The 23536-nt window shown below is 43.3% G+C and overlaps 1 protein-coding gene across 2 annotated transcripts in view; it reads left to right on the top strand.

Annotated features, from left to right (window-relative positions):
• LOC144509158 (histone acetyltransferase p300-like) overlaps positions 1-23536 on the top strand; it is a 124153-nt gene that overhangs the window by 44296 nt on the left and 56321 nt on the right. For both annotated transcript variants that reach the window (XM_078237577.1, XM_078237576.1), the window contains exons 3-11: positions 4162-4338; positions 5553-5808; positions 6245-6358; positions 14515-14757; positions 15095-15200; positions 15567-15704; positions 19284-19405; positions 19985-20155; positions 23356-23433. In XM_078237577.1, the coding sequence (XP_078093703.1) occupies positions 4162-4338; positions 5553-5808; positions 6245-6358; positions 14515-14757; positions 15095-15200; positions 15567-15704; positions 19284-19405; positions 19985-20155; positions 23356-23433 (1405 nt within the window). The remainder of the gene's footprint in view (positions 1-4161; positions 4339-5552; positions 5809-6244; positions 6359-14514; positions 14758-15094; positions 15201-15566; positions 15705-19283; positions 19406-19984; positions 20156-23355; positions 23434-23536) is intronic.

Below are 23536 nucleotides of genomic sequence, written 5' to 3'. Positions count from 1 at the left end.
GGGCCCCCCCCCCCCCCCCCGAGGCACACCCACGGCCCGCGGCCACACCCCCCCAACCCTCCCCCCCCCCTTCCCTCCCCCCACCTCCCCCTCCCCCCCCCCCCCTTCCCCCCCCCCCCTTCCCTCTTCCCCCCCCTCCCTTCCCTCTTCCCCCCCCCCTTCCCTCTTCCCCCCCCCTTCCCTCTTCCCCCCCCTTCCCTCTTCCCCCCCCTTCCCTCTTCCCCCCCCCTTCCCTCTTCCCCCCCTTCCCTCTCCCCCCCCTTCCCTCTCCCCCCCCCTTCCCTCTCCCCCCTTCCCTCTCCCCCCCCTTCCCTCTCCCCCCCCATCCCTCTCCCCCCCATCCCTCTCCCCCCCATCCCTCTCCCCCCCATCCCTCTCCCCCCCATCCCTCTCCCCCCCCATCCCTCTCCCCCCCATCCCTCTCCCCCCCCATCCCTCTCCCCCCCCATCCCTCTCCCCCCCATCCCTCTCCCCCCCATCCCTCTCCCCCCCATCCCTCTCCCCCCCTTCCCCTCTCCCCCCTTCCTCTCCCCCCCTTCCCTCTCCCCCCCTTCCCTCTCCCCCCCTTCCCTCTCCCCCCCTTCCCTCTCCCCCCCTTCCCTCTCCCCCCCTTCCCTCTCCCCCCCTTCCCTCTCCCCCCCTTCCCTCTCCCCCCCTTCCCTCTCCCCCCCCTTCCCTCTCCCCCCCCTTCCCTCTCCCCCCCCTTCCCTCTCCCCCCCCCCTTCCCTCTCCCCCCCCCTTCCCTCTCCCCCCCCCTCCCCTCTCCCCCCCCCTCCCCTCTCCCCCCCCCTCCCCTCTCCCCCCCCCCTCCCCTCTCCCCCCCCCTCCCCTCTCCCCCCCCTCCCTCTCCCCCCCCCTCCCCTCTCCCCCCCCTCCCCTCTCCCCCCCCTCCCCTCTTCCCCCCCCTCCCCTCTCCCCCCCCTCCCCTCTCCCCCCCTCCCCTCTCCCCCCCTCCCCTCTCCCCCCTCCCTCTCCCCCCTCCCCTCTCCCCCCCTCCCCTCTCCCCCCCTCCCCTCTCCCCCCCCCTCCCCTCTCCCCCCCCTCCCCTCTCCCCCCCCCTCCCCCTCTCCCCCCCTCCCCTCTCCCCCCCTCCCCTCTCCCCCCCTCCCCTCTCCCCCCCCCCCCTCCCCTCTCCTCCCCCCTCCCCTCTCCTCCCCCCTCCCCTCTCTTCCCCCCCCCCCTCTTTCTCCTCCCCACCCCCCCTCCTCCCCCCCCTTTCTCCTCCCCACCCCCCCTGCAACCCGCTGATTGTGTCTCCCATTTTCTTGCATCTCGTGTTGTCAGCATCTGCAGTATTTCGCCGTGGTCCAAATTCTTGCAATAGTATTATTTCACTTTTTAATGTTGTTATGTCACCTCTGTACACTGAACAAAGTAAGCTGGTGTGGTGATCTGCAAACTGGATACCTTACTCATTTTGTTTAATTTCTTTTGAGCTCCATTTAGTCGTCAAGAGAAACATTGAGTAGGATGTGTCCATTTGAAGTGGAGGAATTGAGCGACTGTAAACATCCATGCATCTTCTTTCACAGATGCTTACTTACAATTTTCTGTTCCCAGTTTAAAGCTTCAGATTTCACTTCTTAATTTCCCCTTTCTTCTTGTTTTCTTGCATCATACACCAGCTGGCAAGAGGTGAAGTGATGCTCTGACATCCACCCCTATAATTAGGCTGTTGCTAGGTAGCCATGACGATCCAGGCAACTTACACTCCAGTTTTTGCATCTCCCAACAGTATGTTAAAATTGGGATCTCCACTATACTGTGTCCCTTCCTTACTGAAGTGAAATTCTTCAGTGGAGTGAACATTTTTTGTTCAGTGTTAATTCTCAGCAAGTGTGTGCGAGAAACATTCATAATTTGGGGAGCATTTGCTACTTTGTTTTTTAAAACAAACATTAATCCAAAAGATGGAAATTATAATATAGAAAATCAATTTGAACTGGATAAAACATTCATAAATGCAAACTCGTGTTTCATTCTCAACTTTAGAATGTTCTCTTCACAAATAATGTAAAGTGTACAACAGTAAGATGAAATACCAGTGCTATTGGAAAAGGTGAGAACGATTGAAGGTAATGAATTCAGAGTACCACACAAAAGGTGATGCTCAGCGGTTTAATTTCTTAGAGTTTATGTAATACCACAATAGATGCCACAAGAACATAAAAAATAAGAGTGGAAGAACGCCATTTGGCCCTTTGAACCTGCTCTACCATTTAGTATGACCATGGCAGCTCTATCTCAACCTGACTACAATATGTCTATTTGAAAATGCCTTGTTGTCAGTATTTTTGTAGATTGATTTTTAGCAACCCTTTATGCTGTTTTCAAATTTCCCTATTTGAAAGTTAATCAATTCGTATGTTGCCAAGCAAATTCTTGGACTAAAGCCAGCTTTACTCTGGATTAATTTAATTTTTATTTTTTTTAAAAAGTAGCCGATACAAATGATTCTACTTCTGCCAAATGAGAATATTTTGAGTTATGTAAGTTTTGTGTGGTTAGCCAAAAGACCCTTGCAGGTGGCCATAATTATTAGTTTTGTTTTGGGAGCTGCCCTCGAATTCAACTTGAGCAAATTTTGCAGGAGTTGTGTCTTTAATGAATAGCGTAAACCTCAATAAATGTATGATGTGGAGTCGCCGGTGTTGGACTGGGGTGGACACAGTAAGTAGTCCCTCAACACCAGATTAAAGTCCAACAGGTTTATTTGGTAGCACGAGCTTTTGGAGCGTCGCTCCTCACCTGAGGAAGGAGCAACACTCCGAAAGCTCATGCTACCAAATAAACCTGTTGGACTTTAACCTGGTGTTGTGAGACGACTAACTGTGCTCAATAAATGTATATATTCCTGAAAGCATTGGGCTCATACCATTTGCAGGTGGGGTGATTTAATTGGTGTCATGTGCTGTACCTTAGATTACATTTTGAATCTGGGAGGTTAGCATAGATTACAAATAATTTTTAAAACTGAGAACTACAAGTGTAGCTAACACTTGTGCGTTGTATTTGAGTTGTACACTTAAATATGATCCCTGCATGCTTTAATGAGACACAGTGGTGCTTGGGATGCACTGATAACTCATTTATGTTGCAGCACTGTGTTGTGCCTAGAGTTAGCAAAGTAGGTAGAAGCAGTAACTGCAGCAATTTGTTTTTTCCCCACCTGCCAGTTCTACACTGTCTTCTGAGGTGAAATGCTTCCAATGGTAAAGGTAAATGACTGCTGCTAGCAATACTTTCTGTCAGACTCTCCATTTTATTTTGGCTGTTACTGTAGGAGTATTATGTGAAATTTTGGATAGCTTCAGCTCAGTGATCCATCGAACATGGGATTGCAGCACACACACGTCCCAGCTATAATAAAGCAAGCTTACCGTTTTATTAACTCTTAACAGGATGTTGCTTGAGGAAGAAACTAAGTGAATCTGCTGCAAGAAGGGTGTTCTTTATTGATGTTAAAGCATATTGTTGAGTCAAATTTAGAATGAGATTTTTCTCTACTTCTGACCGTGAAAATATTTTGGGTAACATGTTTGATGTAGTTCCTCAGATTAGTAAATGTGGTTTGTTCCCCAGAACTAATTGTGTTTCGAAACTGAAAACAATGAGATAAAACAAGGTTGGAAAATTCATCTGTAGGTTTATTATCCAAGACAAACTTTCTCAATATTCAAGCCTTGGACTATTCATTGTAGAATACAAGGATTTATGTTGCATTATAATGTAGTATTTGATTTCTGCCACTGGAGGCCCTTATGAACCATGGTTGATCTTCATCTCATGAGGAAAAACCCTTGCAGTACTGCTTTCATTTTACTCCTAATGTCCTAAGCCAATTTGAACTGACATTTTCTGCACACCTTGAACACCACATAAAGCAATCCTGCCCTTGAGGTTTACATCATTACACCTGTTGCTATTTATTATTTTTAAGTTATTGGTCAAACAACCATCTGCTTTCTTGGTTTCCCAAACATATTGGAATGTTAAGTTTGGGGGTTATGGTTTTGAAAACATTTTTACTTGATGTAGTCTCTCTCCTAAATGTATTGGCTTCCCTCCACCTAAGTTGAATACAGAGCGAAGAGACCAAGGTGAATTTCTTGATCACCTTGTCGAGTGTCAAAATTTAAGTTATTTTTTTTAAACTAATAGATGGGAATGATGGGAACCCCGAATCCTTACGGACAGCCCTATGGACAGAACACTGGTCAGACACTGGGCACCAGCGGACTTGGGCAGCAGATGCAAAACAAGGGTGGCTTAGGGAACAGTCTGCCTCAGTTTACAATGGACAAGAAACCTGCAGGTGGTGCTGGAATGCCAAACCTGGTAAGTGTGAGGTTCGCATAACTCTAATATCACACTTCCTAATTTCCTGCCTTGTTGAGCTCAATGTTAATCTCAGGCTATAAGATTAAAACTTGGAAGGAAGCGAATGCCAAAACAGTAACTTTCAAAATAAACTTTCAAGGTTGTCCATTGTTAAGGGACAGGTTTGTGCCGACATTTCCTATATTTGTGTTTAGTGAATACCAGCAGAAGTTTGAAGAATAATCAAAAGTTGTCCAGCTTCACATATCACCTTGTGTCAGATCTTCACATGTCACCATCAGGCCAGTTCCAGGGTTATGCTGGTTATACAGCATACTCCACCTATCTACAGGCGTTGAACATTAACAGGAACCCTGAAAGAGGATAAGTATTTAAAAGGAAAGGGATGTTTGTGAGAGCTGGTGATCAGTGGTTACTGTTAAAATAATGGAGGAAACCCACCACCAGGGCTTCAACAGAAGCAAATATATAATTTATAAATGTCCCTATTTGGTTTGATGTGCTGAATTGTTCCCATTTCTTTTTAGGTGGTAGTTTTGACCCCATGGTAGATTTCTCACTTGGGTCATTCTAGAGACGTGATCCCATAATAGGTTGTCACTTCAGTGCAGTGTTTAAGTTTATTTATTAGTGTCACAAGTCAGCTTACATTAACATTATAATGAAGTTACTGTGAAATCCCCTAGTCACCACACTCCGGCGCCTGTTCATGTTCACTGAGGGAGAATTTAGCACGGCCAATGCACCTAACCAGCATGTCTTTTGGACTGTGGGAGGAAACCCACACAGACACGGGGTGAATATGCAGACTCCGCACAGACAGTGACCTAAGCTGGGAATCGAACCTCCGTCCCTGGCGCTGTGAAGCAGCAGTGCTACCCACTGTGCTGCAGTGATGGGAGGGGTGCTGCATTATTGGAAGTGCTGTCAAATGAGAAGCTAATCTGAGACCCCAGCTGTCCTCTTAGTTGGACATAAAACACAATTCCATGGCTTGATGAAGAGCATGGTATGAATGTTTAATCCTCTGTCCACATTGCTAAATATAGATTACCTGATGGTGATTTCATTGCTGTTTGTGGCACCTTAGTGTGTGCAGTTTGACTGCCATGTTCTATAATGCAGCATTGACTGCATTGGTTGCAAAGCACTCTGGGTTTTCTGATGATGTTGATGGTGCTATATAAATGCCGGTTCTTTCTCTTCCGAAGCCACAGCAGTCTTCTCCAGTGCAGCAGGGAGGAATAGGGCAGCCCCCAGGGCAAGGAATGGGTTCTGCCCCCACAGCAGATCCAGAAAAACGAAAACTCATCCAGCAACAACTAGTTCTGCTCCTGCATGCACACAAATGCCAGCGTCGGGAGCAAGCGAATGGCGAGGTACGACCCTGCAACTTGCCACACTGCCGAACCATGAAGAATGTCCTGAATCATATGACTCACTGTCAGGCTGGCAAATCCTGTCAGGGTGAGTATGGACTGAACTAGTATCATCAGTATTTGGTACAAGCATTTGAGTTGCACAGGATTTCTTATACTTGGTGATTTGAAAGAGTCTTGAATTCCTTTGACATTGTTTAATTTCCCAGTAAAATGGAATACGCTTCAAAGCATTTCTGTTAGCATCATCATGTGTCAATGGGAGAAAGTTATGTGCTTATGGAAGTTTCCAGGGTCAATTTTGTTTTTAAAAAAAAGCTGCTATCACATTTGACCTGTTACACCCAGTTACATCCCATCTAATGTACAAGAGAGTGGAATTCCTGTGATGATTTAGGCTGCGGTGCTAAAATTAGAGCTCTGAACTCTGAACTTATTTTTCAATGTGGAGTTCTGACTTGGTTGTATTTTCTGATGGCTATGTTTTTTTGTCTTCACTTTTTTTTGTTGTTGATTCTTTACAGTTGCACACTGTGCTTCATCACGTCAGATCATCTCCCACTGGAAGAATTGCACAAGGCATGACTGTCCTGTCTGTCTCCCTTTAAAAAATGCTGGGGACAAGCGTAACCAGCAATGTAAGTCTTCCTACCTTCAAAGCCTGCTTAAAAAAAATACAAAAATTCATTTGCGGTTAGGTATTTCTTAAATATAGATTTGATTTATTATTGTCGCATGTATTAACATACATTGAAAAGTATTGTTTCTTGCACACTATGCAGACAAAATATACCGTTCATAGAGAAGGAAAGGAGAGAGTGCAGAATGTAGTGTTACAGTCATAGCTAGGGTGCAGAGAAAGATCAACTTAATGCAAGGTAAGTCCATTCAAAAATCTGAAAGCAGCAGGGAAGAAGTTGTTCTTGAGTCAGTTGGTACGTGACCTCAGACTTTTGTATCTTTTCCCTGACAGAAGAAGGTGGAAGAGAGAATGTCTGGGGTGCGTGGGGTTCTTAATTATGCTGGCTGCTTTGCCAAAGCAGCGGGAAGCGTAGACAGAGTCGATGGATGGGAGGCTGGTTTGTGTGATGGATTGGGCTACGTTCACGACCTTTTGTAGTTCCTTGCAGTCTTGGGCATAGCAGAAGCCATACCAAGCTGTGATACAACCAGAAAGAATGCTTTCTGTAAAATGCATGAATGTGCATCTGTAAAAGTTGGTGAGAGTCGTAGCTGACATGCCAAATTTCCTTAGTCTTCTAAGAAAGTAGAGGCGCTGGCGGGCTTTTCTTTGAGAAAATGTGGGGAAAGGAACAATCTAGCTCTAGTTTTAACACGTACACTCCTGCTGGTAGTTTGATTTTGTTTTTATGGCTTCACAGTCAGAAAATGACCTTCATGCTTTAGATTACTTTTTAGTAAATAATGAAGAATAATTCTGAAAAGAATGTGAGAGTTTCATGACTTTGGAGGAGTGCTTTATTAAACTTTGCTTCTGGGAACCTTGGTATGAACTGCAGGGCAGGCTAGTGAAAAGGGGATTTCACGTGCCATTATGCTCAGTGAGCCAGATCTATTTTGTAAAGGCAGGTGTACGTTACCGTGGAGTGCGCATAATATTATGCTAAAGTGAACCGTGTTACTTCAAGGCCACAGTCTCAATTTTTAAATAAATGGAGCTCTGTCAGTCAGCGGTGATGGAACAGTGCAGATTGGAAAATACTTGTTTCGGGCTTTAGTTTAGGAGCAACCAGCCTTTTACAGATTGGTTTTATTTCTTATTTTGTTATTTTCGTAGCTGGTTCAATTCATGTACAGTAGATGATTTGCTGGTAAGAATGCATTGTTAGGGTGCTGGACCAAAACCCCAAGGTATATTATGCCAGACTAGACCTCAACAATCTTTCTGTTTAGTATAAATGTGAGGAAATAATAATTCTTTCCAGGAAAGTTTTCAATGACAAATTAAGGATCTTTTATGGTAAAGCAAACTTTATTTAATAACACGATTTAAAAATAACTAATAAATGAAGCAGCTTAACTATTAACGGTTGAACAATTTTTAAAATTGGAAGGATTAAACTTTTTAGTTTCTCACTGTTTCGGTTCCAAATAAGCAACATTCCTCTTACAGACTTAAATGCTACTAAAAATAAGGTCAGCAGCCATACATATACTTGCTATAAATTGTGTTAACAATCTTGAAGCTTTGAGAGAGATTTTGTGGAGAGAGTGAGTTCTCAGGAAACACCTGCACATGCTTCTGACTTCAGAGCAGCAACCCCAAACTGCAAAAGCTTTCTGCACAGACCGAATCAATCACATGACTCTGTCAATCAACTTCAATCAGATATCCCAGGGGAACGACTTGTACACACACGTGCATTAGCTCTATCTAAGTAACAAATTCCAAGCTGAAAATGAGTTAACTTGCTTTCACAGCCTAGAGCTAAATGTTTTCCAGGCACGCCTGCTGCTGGCAGAGTAAATCTGAAATTTTAAACAGTCCCATTAAACAAGAAAAAAACTATATGTTTATATTAATTGCACTTGTATCATCAATGCAATCCATCAGTATTGCGATAGATTTGTGTGTTCCTCACTACAATCAAAAAACATAAGAACATAAGAAATAGGAGCAGGAGTAGGCCATCTAGTCCCTCGAGCCTGCCCCGCCATTCAACAAGATCATGGCTGATCTGAAGCGAATCCGTTCCACTTACCCGCCTGCTCCCCATATCCCTTAATTCCCTTATCGATCAGAAATCTATCTACCCGTGATTTAAACATATTCAACAAGGTAGCCTCCACCACTTCAATGGGCAGAGAATTCCAGAGATTCACTACCCTCTGAGAGAAGAAGTTCCCCCTCAACTCTGTTCTGAACCGGCCCCACTTATTTTGAGGCTGTGCCCTCTAGTTCTGGTTTCCCTTCTAAGTGGAAAGAATCTCTCTACCTCTACCCTATCCAGCCCCTTCAATATCTTATATGTCTCTATAAGATCACCCCTCGGCCTTTAAACTCCAACGAGTGCAGACCCAATCTGTTCAATCTCTCCTCATACGCTACACCCCTCATCTCCGGTATCAACCTGGTGAACCTTCTCTGCACTCCCTCCAAGGCCAATATATCCTTTCGCAAATAAGGGAACCAAAACTGCACACAGTACTCCAGTTGCGGCCTCACCAGTGCCTTGTATAGTTGCAGCAAGACCTCCCTGCTTTTATATTCTATCTCCCTCGCGATAAAGGCCAACATTCCATTCGCCTTCTTGATCACCTGCTGCACCTGCAGACTGAGTTTTTGCGATTCGTGCACAAGGACCCCCAGGTCCCTCTGCACAGTAGCATGATGTAATTTTTCTCCATTTAAATAATAATCCAATTTCCTATTATTTCTTCCAAAGTGGATAACCTCACATTTGCCAACGTTATATTCCATCTGCCAGATCCTCGCCCACTTGCTCAGCCTATCCAAATCTCTCTGCAGACTTTCCGTGCCCTCCCACTCATCTTCGTGTCATCAGCAAACTTTGATATCCTACACTCAGTCCCCTCCTCCAGATCATCTATGTAAATGGTAAACAGTTGAGGCCCCAGCACCGATCCCTGCGGCACGCCACTGGTCACCAACTGCCAACCAGAAAAGCACCCATTTATTCCAAGTCTCTGCTTCCTGTTAGATAGCCAATCCCCAGTCCACGCCAACACCTTACCCCCAACTCCGTGTACCCCAATCTTCTGCAGCAACCTTTTGTGAGGCACCTTATCGAATGCCTTCTGGAAATCTAAAAACGCCACATCCACCGGTTCCCCTCTGTCAACTGCACTAGTCACATCTTCATAAAAATCCAGTAAACTCATCAAACACGACTTTCCCTTCATGAATCCATGCTGCGTCTGCTTGATCGAACCATTCTTATCCAGGTGCTCTGCTATTTCCTCTTTAATGATGGACTCCAGCATCTTCCCAACTACGGACGTTAAGCTAACCGGCCTGTAGTTACCCGTCTTTTGTCTACTTCCTTTTTTAAACAGCGGCGTAACAGTAGCTGTTTTCCAATCAGCCGGCACTACCCCAGAGTCCAGCGAATTTTGATAAATAACTACTAACGTGTCTGCTATTACCTCCGCCATTTCTTTCAGTACCCTGGGATGCATTCCATCCGGGCCCAGGGACTTGTCTACCTTCAGTCCCATTAGTCTACCAAGCACTACCTCTTTAGTAACAGTAATTGTATTAAGGACCTCACCTCCCACCAACTCTCGATCTCTAATATTCGGTAAACTATTTGTGTCTTCCACCGTGAAGACCGACACAAAGAACTTATTTAAAGTCTCAGCCATTTCCTCGTTTTCCACTATTAAATCCCCCCCTCTCGTCCTCCAAGGGTCCAACATTCACTCCAGCCACTCTATTCCTTTTTATATATTTATAAAAACTTTTACTATCATTTTTTATATTTTGAGCTAGTTTAGTTTCATAATCTATCTTTCCTTTCTTAATCGCTTTCTTAGTCGTTCTTTGTTGTTTTTTTAAAGCTTTCCCAATCCACTAATTCTCCACTATTTTTGGCCACTCTGTACGCATCTGTTTTTATTTTAATACTCCTTTATTTCCTTCGTTATCCACGTCTGGTTATCCCTTTTCTTACAGTCCTTCTTTATCACAGGAATATATTTTTGCTGAGTACTTAAAAAAATCTCCTTAAAAATCCTCCACTGTTCCTCAGCTGTCCTACCTACCAGTCTGCTCGCCCAGTCTACATTAGCCAATTCCGCCCTCATCCTATCGTACTCCCCTCTGTTCAAGCAGAGGACACTGGTTTGGGACTCTACTTTCTCACCCTCCATCTGTATCAGAAATTCAACCATATTATGATCACTCAACACAAGAGGATCCCTCACATTTCATTTTATGGTGTGCTGTGTATAATTTATGATCAGTGCCTCTGATTTATGATCAGTTTGACAATATTGAAAGTTTATTTATTAGTGTCACAAATAGGCATACATTAACACTGCAATGAAGTTACTGTGAAAATCCCCTAGTCGCCACACTCCGGCACCTGTTCGGGTACACTGAGGGAGAATTTAGCATGGCCAATGCACCTTACCAGCACGTCTTTCGGATTGTGGGAGGAAACTGGAGCACCCGGAGGAAATCCATGCAGACACGGGGAGAACGTGCAAATTTCACACAGTGACCTAAGTCGGGAATCAAGCCTGGGCTCCTGGTGCTGAGAGGAAGCAGTGCTAACCACTGTGGCATAAATATTACAGATCTTATGGGGTATTACTGGTATTTTAAGGGTCAGGCAATGTGGTAATGTCTGTATTAAGATGGGAATTGTAAAGCTGTATTTAACTTTAGCCTGCCTTTTTTTGAAATCCAGAGAACTGAGATTCTTTAGGTTTGAGGTATGCAGGAGATGTTAGAGAGGAGGATGTGCGGATGCAGGTCTAAAACTGTTGCAAGGATGGTCTCAGGAGTAGAAGGGTAATGGGCAGTGGATGTAGGTGTGAAGGAAGATCAGATGGATGTCCAAGTAACAGGGTAGAAGATTGGGACTATGAAAGTGGTGGGAGGGTCACCTTGATGTGTTGATGAGCTGGAATCTGGTGGCAGTGTGTAAGGTGGGTTGTTGAATGTGGCAATCCTGGGAGGCGACAGTGATGGGTTGTACCGTAGGAGAAGGTTAAAATACTGCTTAGTGATGCAGCATGGTTGTGGCTTTAGAAACTAAGTTTTTAGTGTTTATCATTTTTAAGAGTTCTGAAGTCAGTGACTTAGCATAAAATTTAGTTTCTGGATCATAGTTAGAAATGCAGGATATTTTACGGAGTAGGTGGGAAAACGGAGCAAGGGAGATGGCGGTGAGATCAGGAAAGTTTCAATGCTTGGTGTGATAGTAGCGGCAATTATAGGATGCAGCAAGTTGAAGGGGAACGTACCAGGGTGGGCAAAGATGCCGTGCAGAATTATGTCTTCAGTTCTCTCCTCAGTTTAATAAAAGGAATTTTCAACAATTTTATTGGAGAGGGTTGCGACTTGCATAGAAAGTAGAAGCAGGAGTAGGCCGTTCGGCCCTTCAAGCCTGCTCGGCCGTTCATCTTGACCGTGGCTGATCATCAAATTCAATATCCTGATTCTCCCCCCAGCTTCCTGCCACAGCCCTAGATCCCTTTAGCCCCAAGAGCTATATCTAATTTCATCTTGAAATCAGGCCATGTTTTGGCCTCAGCTGCATTCTGTGGTAGTGAATTCACACATTCACCACTCTTTGGATGAAGAAATTTCTCCTCACCTCAGTTCTAAAAGGTTAGAATTTTATAAGTTTCTATGAGATCCCCTCTCACTCTTAACTCCAGTGAATATAATCCTAACCAATTTAGGCTGTCCTCATATGACATACCTGCCATCTGGTAAACCTTCGCTGTACTCCCTCTATAGCAAGGACATCCTTCCTGTTTCTAAAGCCACAACCATGCTGCATCACTAAGCAGTATTTTAACCTTCTCCTACGGTACAACCCATCACTGTCACCTCCCAGGATTGCCACATTCAACAACCCACCTTACACACTGCCACCAGATTCCAGCTCATCAACACATCAAGGTGACCCTCCCACCACTTTCATAGTCCCAATCTTCTACCCTGTTACTTGGACATCCATCTGCCCTTCCTTCACACCTACATCCACTGTCCATTACCCTTTTACTCCCGAGACCATCCTTGCAACAGTTTTAGACCTGCATCCGCACATCCTCCTCTCTAACATCTCTTGCATACCTCAAACCAAGGACACCAAAACTGTACACAATACTCCAGGTGTGGCCTCACCAACGCCCTGTACAATTGAAGCAAAACATCCCTATCCCTATACTCAAATCCTCTCGCTATGAGGCCAACATACCATTTGCCTTCTTTACTGCCTGCTGTACCTGCGCACTTACTTTCAGCGACTGATGCACGAGGACACCAAGGTCTCATTGAGTATCCACTTCTCTCAATTTACCCTCATTCAAGTAATAATCTATCTTCCTGTTATTGCTACCAAAGTGGATAACCTCACATTAATTTGATTTATTATTGTCACATCTATTAGCTAGCATACAGTGAAAAGTATTGTTTTGTTGCGTGCTAAACTGACAAAGCATACCGTTCATAGAGAAGGAAAGGAGAGTGCAGAATGTAGTGTTACAGTCAAAGCTCGGGTGTAGAGAAAGATCAACTTGATGCGAGATAGGTCCATTCAAAAGTCTGGCAGCAGGGAAGAAGCTGTTCTTACGTCGGTTGGTACGTGACCACAGACTTTTTGCATCTTTTTCCCAACGGAAGAAGGAGGATCAGAGAATATCCGGGGTATGTGGGGTCCTTAATTATGCTGGCATTTGACTTAAGTAATAGTCATTTCCTGCAAATCCTGAGAAAACAGTGGAAGTATTACTCGATCATTTTAGAATTCAACTCTGGTTAGAGTCTTCTGAGGTACTGGCCAGGCGTGGTGAAGCAAGAGAAAAGCATGTGTGCAATTAGAGGAGACTGAAGAAAGACTCCATGAGGCCAGGTTGGATGGGTTAAACAGAGCATGCAGCAGATAATCCTGGGGTGGAGGCTCTATGGCATGTGAGCACGATGTGTCCAAAAACTGAGGTCAAGGTAGAGGATCCAAGGTCAGGTCAGGATAACATGTGTTGTTAAGAAAAGGTAGCAGGGTGGAGCCAGTATATAAATATACGAGTTAGAGCAAGAGCAGGCCACCCGGTCCCTCAAACCTTCTCTACCATTCAATAAAATAGTGGCTGATCAACCCCATCGTCCTGCCGGCACACCTGATTTAGAAACACTGAGGTTATGGCGCAGAAAGTGGCCATTCAGCTCGTTGTGACTGTGTTGGCTTTAGACACTGACCTGGGATTACTTACCAGCAGACAAGATTTTTATAGTTATGGTTAACAATATTAACAACAGAATTAATAAATAGGTGACTAAACAGACAGTTCACTTACAAGCAAGACTTTATGCAGGTCCAAATTTTTGGATTTCATGTCTTTTATTTTGAAAGGAAAACTGCACATTTTATCCTAGACCATATCAAGTCTATAAAATGCAACAAATGCTGGTCATACTGAAATTTACTGAACATTAATTCATTTCTACATTTTTGAAAACAGCTTCAATTGCAGGAAGTGCTGGCTTTAAAGTTACAGATGTGGAAATGCCGGCGTTGGACTGGGGTAAACACAGTAAGGATTCTAACAACACCAGGTTAAAGTCCAACAGGTTTATTTGGTAGCAAACGCCACTAGCTTTCGGAGTGCCGCTCCTTCGTCCGATGGAGTGGAAATCTACTCTCAAACAGGGCACAGATACACAAAATCAAGTTACCACTGGTAACTTGGTAACAAGGACAAGGTAACTTGATTTTGTGTCTCTGTGCCCTGTTTGAGAGTAGATTTCCTCTCCATCTGACGAAGGAGCAGCGCTCCGAAAGCTAATGGCATTTGCTACCAAATAAACCTGTTGGACTTTAACCTGGTGTTGTTAGACTCCTTACTGTGTTAAAGTTACAGGCCAGGGTAGCTACTAAACATTAACACTGTTCCACGAGATCCTACCCTTGCTTGTATTAGGGTTAATACCACCCTGCTGCTTCTCTTCTCCCCCTCAGCACCCCCAGCCCCGATTAAATTCATTTGGCACTAAGAACTTGGCCATCTCTAGGGAAAAGATATTGTTTTTGAATGCAGAATTGAATTGACTTGTATTGTTTTTTTCACCTTTCCACAGCATTACTAGCTGGAGCAGCGGTAGGATTAGGAAACTCGCTAGGGTCAGTAGGAGTTGGACAACAGAACACGCCAAGTTTAAACACTACCAGTCAGATTGACCCGAGCTCTATAGAGAGAGCCTATGCAGCACTTGGACTCACGTATCAGGGTAACCAGATGCAGCCTCAACCTCAGATGCAGAACCAGCAATCGTCTCAGTCTTCACAGGGGCATCAATCTCTGCGGCCCATGAATGCTATGGGTAAGTAAAAATGGCATGCAAAATAGGTAGAGCTTACCCATTCTCAGTGTGGTTGTGCAGTTCTCAATTCTCATCCTGTTTTGTCGATGCATATTTAAATTAGCGCCCATCAAGGTACAGGTATTTTTGTATCAAACAAGCAAACCTTTTACCCCTCTCCTTTCAATAATTGCCTTATCAAAAGCCCACAAGAACTGAGCATTTTTCATTTGGACATCCTGTTAGAGCTGATTGTTAATGACCATTTTACTGGGGATTAGCATCTGCTTGTGATCCAATCAGATATTCATCAGCTGAGAATGTTTTAGAATTCTAATGACTTTGTTTGACTTTACAGGTTCCAGCCAAATGGGTGTAAATGGAAGTAACGTCGGTGTGCAGGCCCCCAACCAGCAGTCCAGCTTACTGCATGATGCTATGATGTCATCTATGACCTTGGCTAAGTAAGTCTTGGATTCATTCTTGCTTATCATTTCTAGTTTCATGTTTTTCTTCTTCCGTTTTCTGTGTATTATAAAAATTTAAGCCTAAATGCGGATGCCAGAGTGGCTGGCCAACCAGACGGTGAATTGTCTTTTCTTTTTCCTGTGACCAAGCTGAGGAGTTCTGCTGGAGTTCAGGCATCTAGTATAGCCTGACAGCGAAATAAAGTCTTACAAAAGTGTGTGGTCACATCTGTGCCCCTTCGTTAAATACAAAATGATTCCAAACCTTAAGTGGAAAATAATGAAGGCCAAGAGATTGTTCTTTGCAGCTTTGCTCATTTAAATTTCCAACAAATTACTCACACCAACTTTTAATTATTTCAGCCCAATGCTAAGTGATGGCACAAGTGTTAGTAATCTCAATGCAGTGCCAACAGCAACGCCCCCCTCAAGTACTGGCATTCGAAAATCATGGCATGAAGACGTCACTCAGGACCTACGCAATCATCTTGTTCATAAACTGTGAGTGATCGGCTGTATATGCATATGTGATAGAGGTCCTAGATATAGCCACTTTGGTGGTGATTTATTCATGCTAGTCTTGAGGTGATTGGGATTTATTTTGTGACCTAATGTATACAATTTTATTCTACTCTTAAGTAGCCATTTATTTGTTTTCTTCTTCGCCAGTTTTCTCCTCCTGATGAGTTTCACAATAGGTCAGCTTCTTGTATCTTGCTTCCACAGTATAGCAACTCTCTGATTGTGAAGAGTATTCCAGCCAAGTCCCAACCTGTGTTCAGCCAGCGTCCAGATACGCATAACTCCAGCTGAAGCCTTATGAAAACGATCAGAATCACAATCTGACTGACTTTTCCAATACTTGGGCCAAGCACCCAGAGATTACCTAATATCACAGACAGGTTTCATCCAACTCCACTGCACACTGCTTTAGCTAGTCGAGGGTGTCATCACTATTTCCAATAGTTATTGCTATAGCAGTAACATTTTCATGCAAGTGATATGTTTAGATCTCAGGAATCTCAAAAGCTATTCACAAGGTATAATCCTTGGACTTGAATTTCCTCTTGCTCATTGATTTTGAATTTTGCTCCTACCAGTTCAATCAATTTTACTGTAACTTAATCTGAGTGAAATTTTGTATTGTGCGCAGCCCAGTACAACATTGTTAGGATGACAAATTTATTGCATGTAAATATTCAGTTTTTAAACTTGTGAATAACTAGATGAAGCATCTTACCCCATTTGTAATCACAATTGTTACACACTAAGATCAATAATATGTACTATGCCTTGTTTCCATTGTGTGCATTCAACATTTAAATAATTTTCCCCCACCTCCCAATATTAGTCTCTAACTTCTTCCCAGGCAGCATAATGACAAACTGTTCAGTCACTAGGGTTCCTTAAAAATAGCGCAAGTGATAAATACAAGTCAGAAGAGCAGTGAACATTGAGGAGGATTGCAGCAGACTGAGATGTAGGAATGTGAAGTGATGCAAACAGAGATTCCGGGGTCCATGTACACAAAATGGCAGGATGAATCGAGGATGCTCTTAAAGCCAAGGATTCTATATATTTCGTTATTACAGGAATAGAGAGAAGTGTTGGCTGGTTCGTGATGCAGAGCGATGTCAACAGCGTGAGTTCAATTCCCATACCGGCTGAGGTTATTCACAGAAATCACAGAAACCCTACAGTGCAGAAAGAGGCCATTTGGCCCATCGAGTCTGCACCGACCACAATCCCACCCAGGCCCTGTCCCCATATCCCTACATATCCCTCTAACCTACACATCTCAGGACACTAAGGGGCAATTTTAGCATAGCCAATCAACTTAACCCGCACATCTTTGGACTGTGGGAGGAAACCGGAGCCCCCGGGGGAAACCCACGCAGACACGAGGAGAATGTGCAAACTCCATACAGGCAGTGACCCAAGCCGGGAATCGAACCCAGGTCCCTGGAGCTGTGAAGCAGCAGTGCTAACCACTGTGCTACCATGCCGCCCATTCATGAAAGCCCTGCGTCCTTCACCTTTCCCCTTGCCCGAGGTTTGGTAATCCTTGGGTTAAATCACCACCAGTCAATCTATGGTCTATGGCGATTTTATTATTATATTTTAATTAGAGTACTAAAGCAAGGAGATTATGATATTGGATATATGGCACCAAAACAGGCCATTTGGTCTAAGCATGCCATGTTAGCGTTTATGTTCCACTCGAGCTTCCTCACTTTCCTCATTTAAATCTATCTTCATAACCAACTTCTCCCTCATCCATTTACCCCTTAAATGCATCTATACTATTTTCTTCTGTCTCTCCCTGTAGTAGAGTTCCACACACTCACCACTCTTTGTGGAAGGAAGTTTCTTCTGAATTCCCTATTGGACTTCTTGGTGACTGTCTTCTATTGGTGTTCTCTGGTTATACTTTTCACAAAACAATGGTTCAGCCTCAGCTGCAGTGTTGTGTTCAATTCTGAACTGCACGCATTCGGAACAATGTCACAGTCTCAGGAAGGATGTAGAAGAGACTTAGTAGAATCGTACCAAGGCAGAGGGCTTTCAATTACATGGAAAGACTAGAAAAAAGAAGGTTGTTCTCCTTGGAGCAGAGACAGTTCAGAGGAAATTTAATAAAAGGTGTTCAAATTTGTGAATGGATTTGATAGGAAAGAATGACTGTTTCCTGAGGGAGAAATGTCAGTAGCAGAAGGCACAGATTCGCAAAAGAACAAGACAGCATTTTTAAAAAATGATGCAGAGAGTTATGGTGATGTGGAATGCACTGCCTGAAAGGATGGTGAAGCAGATTCACTTGTGGCTTTCAAAAAAGAACACTGGAAGGGAAAAATTATACAGAAAGAACAGGAGAGTGGGGCTAATGGGATAACTCTACCAAAAAGCCAGAAACGGCACAATGAGCTGAATGTCCTCCTTTTAATTGATTGGCATCATGCATTGTCCCTTAACAGATTTCCTGAAGTGTCTACAATTACTGCCGTACATTCTGCTTCCCAAATACTATCATCTTAGAACATAGAACATTACAGCGCAGTATAGGCCCTTCGGCCCTCAATGTTGCGCCGACCTGTGAAACCAATCTATAGCCCCTCTAACCTACACTATTCCAATATCATCCATATGTTTATCCAATGACCCTTTAAATGCCCTTAATGTTGACGAGTCCACTACTGCTGCAGGCAGGGCATTCCACGCCCTTACTACTCTGAGTAAAGAACCTACCTCTGACATCTGTCCTATACCTATCACCCCTCAAGTTAAAGCTATGTAAAAACAAAAACTATCTTGTATTAAAAGTTCTGAGCAATGACAAAACATTTATTCTCCATGGGCAAATATTAGGTTGTTATTAAAGAAACATTTTATTGGTGCCAATTGTTTTGTTTTTGCCAGATTGCTGCTACTCATTGATATACATGATCAAAATATACTGTTACTTTGGGGAAAATATTGACACCATGAGATTTATAGCACAAGTTTTTAATATTAGATAGCACAAAAATAGTTAGTTTCACTAAATACACTTGTCATAAAAGTAAGTGATGGAACACTGTCTGAAGGACACGCTGGTTCGGTGCATTGGCCATGCTAAATTCTCCCTCTGTGTACCCAAATGGATGCCGGTGCGTGGCAACTAGGGGATTTTCACAGTAACTTCATTGCAGTGTTAATGTAAGCCTACTTGGGACACCAATAAATAAAGTTTAAAAAAAACAAATTGTCTTGTGTTCAGCTGAATATACACAATGCCATAGATTTATGTACTCTGACTGTAGCACCATGCTTTGTGATTAACATGTGCAATGCTGCTGCATGTTTTAATGATTACTGATTAACTTGGATAAATTCATCTGACCAAAAAGATCATAGGCATAACTTAATGAAATAAATTGTAAATGTCAGGCTATTTGATTTTGGAACTGCCATTTTAAGGTGCCTGCCATTTTGAGTTGAAGATTTGTGCTGTGTTTTTAATTGTTCAGTTCAAAGATCATTTTATCATTTCAACCTCTTGCACAATTGAATATTTTGTAATGTTTGGTTCCCTCTATACAGAGTTCAAGCCATATTCCCAACACCTGACCCAGCAGCATTAAAAGACAGGCGGATGGAAAACCTGGTGGCTTACGCACGAAAGGTGGAAGGAGACATGTACGAGTCTGCCAACAGCAGGGCAAGTTCTAATTTAATGTTTCAGTCGTGGCACAATTTGACCTTGGGATAAGTTGGGATTGATTTGCTTTTCACTGAGACCAAATATGTTCAGATAGATGTAAGAATAGATGTGCTTGCTGCATAATTATTCATCAAAAATGATCTGCACAGTTTGATGAACACAGTTAAATAACAGTAACTGCCAATAGATACTCACATCCTTTCAGAATTCTATCAAAATTGCAAAGCCAGGCTGACTACTCATTTGATTCAACCACATGACCGCCAAATTGAGTGTCAAATTGGGAGCAATGCTATGACAATATTTACAGGACAAATGGGGATAGGTTGAGGAAATAATGCAGCTTACAGATAAAAATGGAAACAGTTTGGGCCCCATAGAGTTAGGTTCCGTTACTAGCAAGCAAGGAATCACTCATTTGCATATTTATTTGCTATTCGTTGGAGTGTCTTTTTACAAAATGGCAACCTGACTTCATTACTCTTCCACTTTACATCACTGGCCTTTCACTTGTTTCCATAAGATCATCTTGCATCGTTTTCTAAATCAACTTTCTCAATATTTTTCAAAATACAGGCAGAGTACTACCATCTGCTGGCTGAGAAGATCTACAAGATTCAGAAGGAACTGGAGGAAAAGCGTCGCACCAGGCTTCAGAAGCAGGGTGTGATGCCAAACCAAAGTGGTATGTTACCTACAGGAGCAACCCAACCCCCAAACTTGGCTCAACTGCAGGCTGGACTCCCTCCAAGTAAGAAACTTTTTTTTTTGGTTGTTGCACTTGTTAAGAAATTTTAAAACGTTAAGCACTATGTCTCATCTTTCATCTCTCCTCATTCCGAGGGTTGATCACACTGACCAAGCTTTATCTGCTGATTTCTGTCTCCTGCTGCCTTCACTGCCTGTTCCACAGAGGCCAGGCTACATTCTGATACTTTGCATTCATGCCATCTTGGGTCTTTCTTGTGCACGTTTTCTAGGTATTTTACGTTGCATTACGTCTTTTTCCAAACATTCCCCATCCCAGTCCACTTCACTTATCCAAAATATGTGATATCAGTGCCTCAAGAAAGTTCCTCTTAATACCAGCTTTCTTGAGCATGCACTAGTTTGTCCGCTTGGCTGTCCATAACACACTATCACCTGTGTCGTTTCATTTCAAATACTCTTATTCGAGCCTCATCACTCTTCTTGATGGTCTAGCTTTCACATTGTCACTGGCCACACAAGGACTTTCAGAAGACAAATTTTCATTGTAACCGGGGTGCTTTGTCTGCTCCGTACTCCTTGGTGCATTCACAACGCCATTACTCTTGTTACGTCTAGCCTGATTTCATGAAGTATTATAGTTTTTAATTTGATTATTGTCACGTGTATTAGTATACAGTGAAAAGTATTGTTTCTTGCATGCTATACAGACAAAGCATCCCGTTCATAGAGAAGGAAAGGAGAAGGTGCAGAATGTAGTGTTACAGTCATAGCTAATGTGCAGAGAAAGATCAACTTAACATAAAGTAGATCCATTCGAAAGTCTGATGGCAGCAGGGAAGAAGCTGTTCTTGAGTCTGTTGGTACGTGACCTGAGACTTTTGTATCTTTTTCCTGACGGAAGATGATGGAAGAGAGAATGTCTGCGGTGCGTTGAGTCCTTGATGATGCTGGCTGCTTTTCCGAGGCAGCGGGAAATGTAGACCGAGTGAATGGATGAGAGGCAGGTTTGCGTGATGGACTGGGCTTTGTTCACGATCCTTTGTAGTTTCTTGCAGTCTTGGACAGAGCAGGAGCCATACCAAGCTGTGATACAACTAAAAAGAATGCTTTCTATGGTGCATCTATAAAAGTTGGTGAGAGTCGTAGCTGACATGCCAAATTTCCTTAGCCCCCTGAGAAAGTAGAGACATTGGTGGGCTTTCTCAACTATAGCGTCGGCATGGGGAGACCAGAGCAGGTTTTTGGTGATCTGGACACCTAGAAACTTGATGTGAACAGGGGCATGGATAACAGTCATGGATAATGAAACATTTGTTCATGTTGTCCTCAGCAAATGCACCAAGGGCTTTAATGTGGACTTTTCCTTTCTTATACTATAACTTAACTGAGGAACAGTAACTTAACCATAACTGAGGAACAGTAATAGATCAGCTGACTTATAGAGCCATGATGTTCTATCACTGACCCAGAGAGCATATTAAATTTGTATCTACATATACTGATAGTTCACATCGCAACTTGCTACAAGTATACCCATCGGGATTCTTTTAATTATTTAGGTCCGTGTGTAATAGGTTCAATAAGTTAACAAAATTATTTTAAATTTGCAAAATCTAATGGGTGATGGCATCACCATATCGAAGTTTAATTCCAAGACTGCATTGAGTAAGCTAGTGTCAGCTGCAGTAGCAGTTGGAACTCTGCATTTGACCTTGGCACCCTAGGCTAAGAGAGAAAAACAATCAGTTGGATAAGCTATCTAATGATCCCATCTAAAAAGTGAGCTTGTTTGAATGTCAGGTGACAGCTGGACATCGTGATGTTCATGTGTTAATCCCACAGTTAAATAGTTAGTCAGCATTTACAGCCTCAACTCGCACACAAAAAAGGTTCAACTCAGATGAGGTGCTTGAGAACTGCCAGTGTTGTGGAACTTGATGCCAGTGTCCTAAGAAACGGGAAAGATTAAAATAACAGTTAAAACTTATAATGCACAGGACACTCAGCATCTGTAAGGATAAAGGATAAGTTTTGACATTTATGGTGAATGCCCCTCTTCAGAAAAGTAGGATCAAAGTTGAAAAAGAAATGTACTTGTCTGAAAACCAATGACCAATACTTTTGTGTTAAACTTTCCCTTTTATGGTTATTCATGAAAAAAATGGGTACCGCCTTTTGGGGTTCCTGTCTCGAAGCTAATGTCAAATAGTGCAAATAAAAACGAAAGTGCTGTTTCTTATTGCGGTATGGTTCTACTGGAGTTGGCAGCTTTCCAGTACTTAGCCAAGTGTGCCATTCTTTGTGTGAAACTAGGCAGTAAGTGTTGGCAGACTTTGGCCACAAGAAGAGGGCATCACAGCCAAGCCGTATTTAGTCTTCATTTGTAATATGCATGCACACGCTTCCAAGAAGTGTACTGGTTATCCTCCTCCTCTGTTATATAGGGAAGGGGGAGGATGAGCCCAGATTGGGAGGCACTTTTGTTCCCTCCAGATAGACACTCACCAACTGGAGTTAAAGAGACAAGAGTCGTCCTGTTTGGCATGTAGCCGATCAATGGAAGGAGAAACCAGCCTTCGGTGTGGAAAAATATTCCAGTTTTTCAGCAGTGGAGAACCTGAAAAAATTATCTAAATTGCTATCTTGTAGCTAGATTAATGCACTCCATCTTTTATGGGGCGGCACAGTGGTTATCATTGCTGCCTCACAGCACCAGGGACCCGGGTTCAATTCTGGCCTCAGGTCACTGTTGTGTGGAGTTTGCACATTCTCCCTGTGTCTGCATGGGTTTCCTCCGGGTGCTCTGGTTTCCTCCCACAGTCCAGACATGTGTGGGTTAGGTTGATTGGCCATGCTAAATTGCCCCTTAGTGTCAGGGGGACTAGCAAGGTAAATACATGAGGTTGGGGGGATATGGCCCGGGTGGGATTGTAGTCAGTGCAGACTTGATGGGCTGAATGGCCTCCTTCTGCACTGTAGGGACTCTGATTTTCACCTGTTGCATAGTTGTGAAAAACTAGGTTGAAATTGGTTGAAATGCAGTCTGGAGAACGCATGTTCAGAGAGTTACTGTATTGCCATATTCAGAATTATGAAATAAAGGTGAAAATTGGGAAAGTTATGATTAATAGTTGATTTGCTTCAATAATTCACTGTCCCTTGATGGTGCAACGGAAATTGCCTGCTTTTGTGAAATACTGCATGTGCATTTTGTTTAAGCCTGGTCTTGTTGCATTTCAGATGGCCCGCTTTCTGACCCGACCCTTATGCGGCCAAATGTGCCAAGCCAGATCATGAACCGGATGCAGACCCCAAGTGGTAAAATCCAACTCTTAAACGTATTTTTTTATACAAGTGTACATTCTAATCTAGTTATACTAATCATTGCTTTTACCAATCACAACTGTTTTCTAACCAACAA

The sequence above is a fragment of the Mustelus asterias genome, chromosome 21 (genome assembly GCF_964213995.1).
Source record: "Mustelus asterias chromosome 21, sMusAst1.hap1.1, whole genome shotgun sequence".
NCBI lineage: Eukaryota > Metazoa > Chordata > Chondrichthyes > Carcharhiniformes > Triakidae > Mustelus > Mustelus asterias.
The sequence above is the reverse complement of the archived record's forward strand: the minus strand, read 5'-3'. Positions and strand labels throughout refer to the sequence as shown.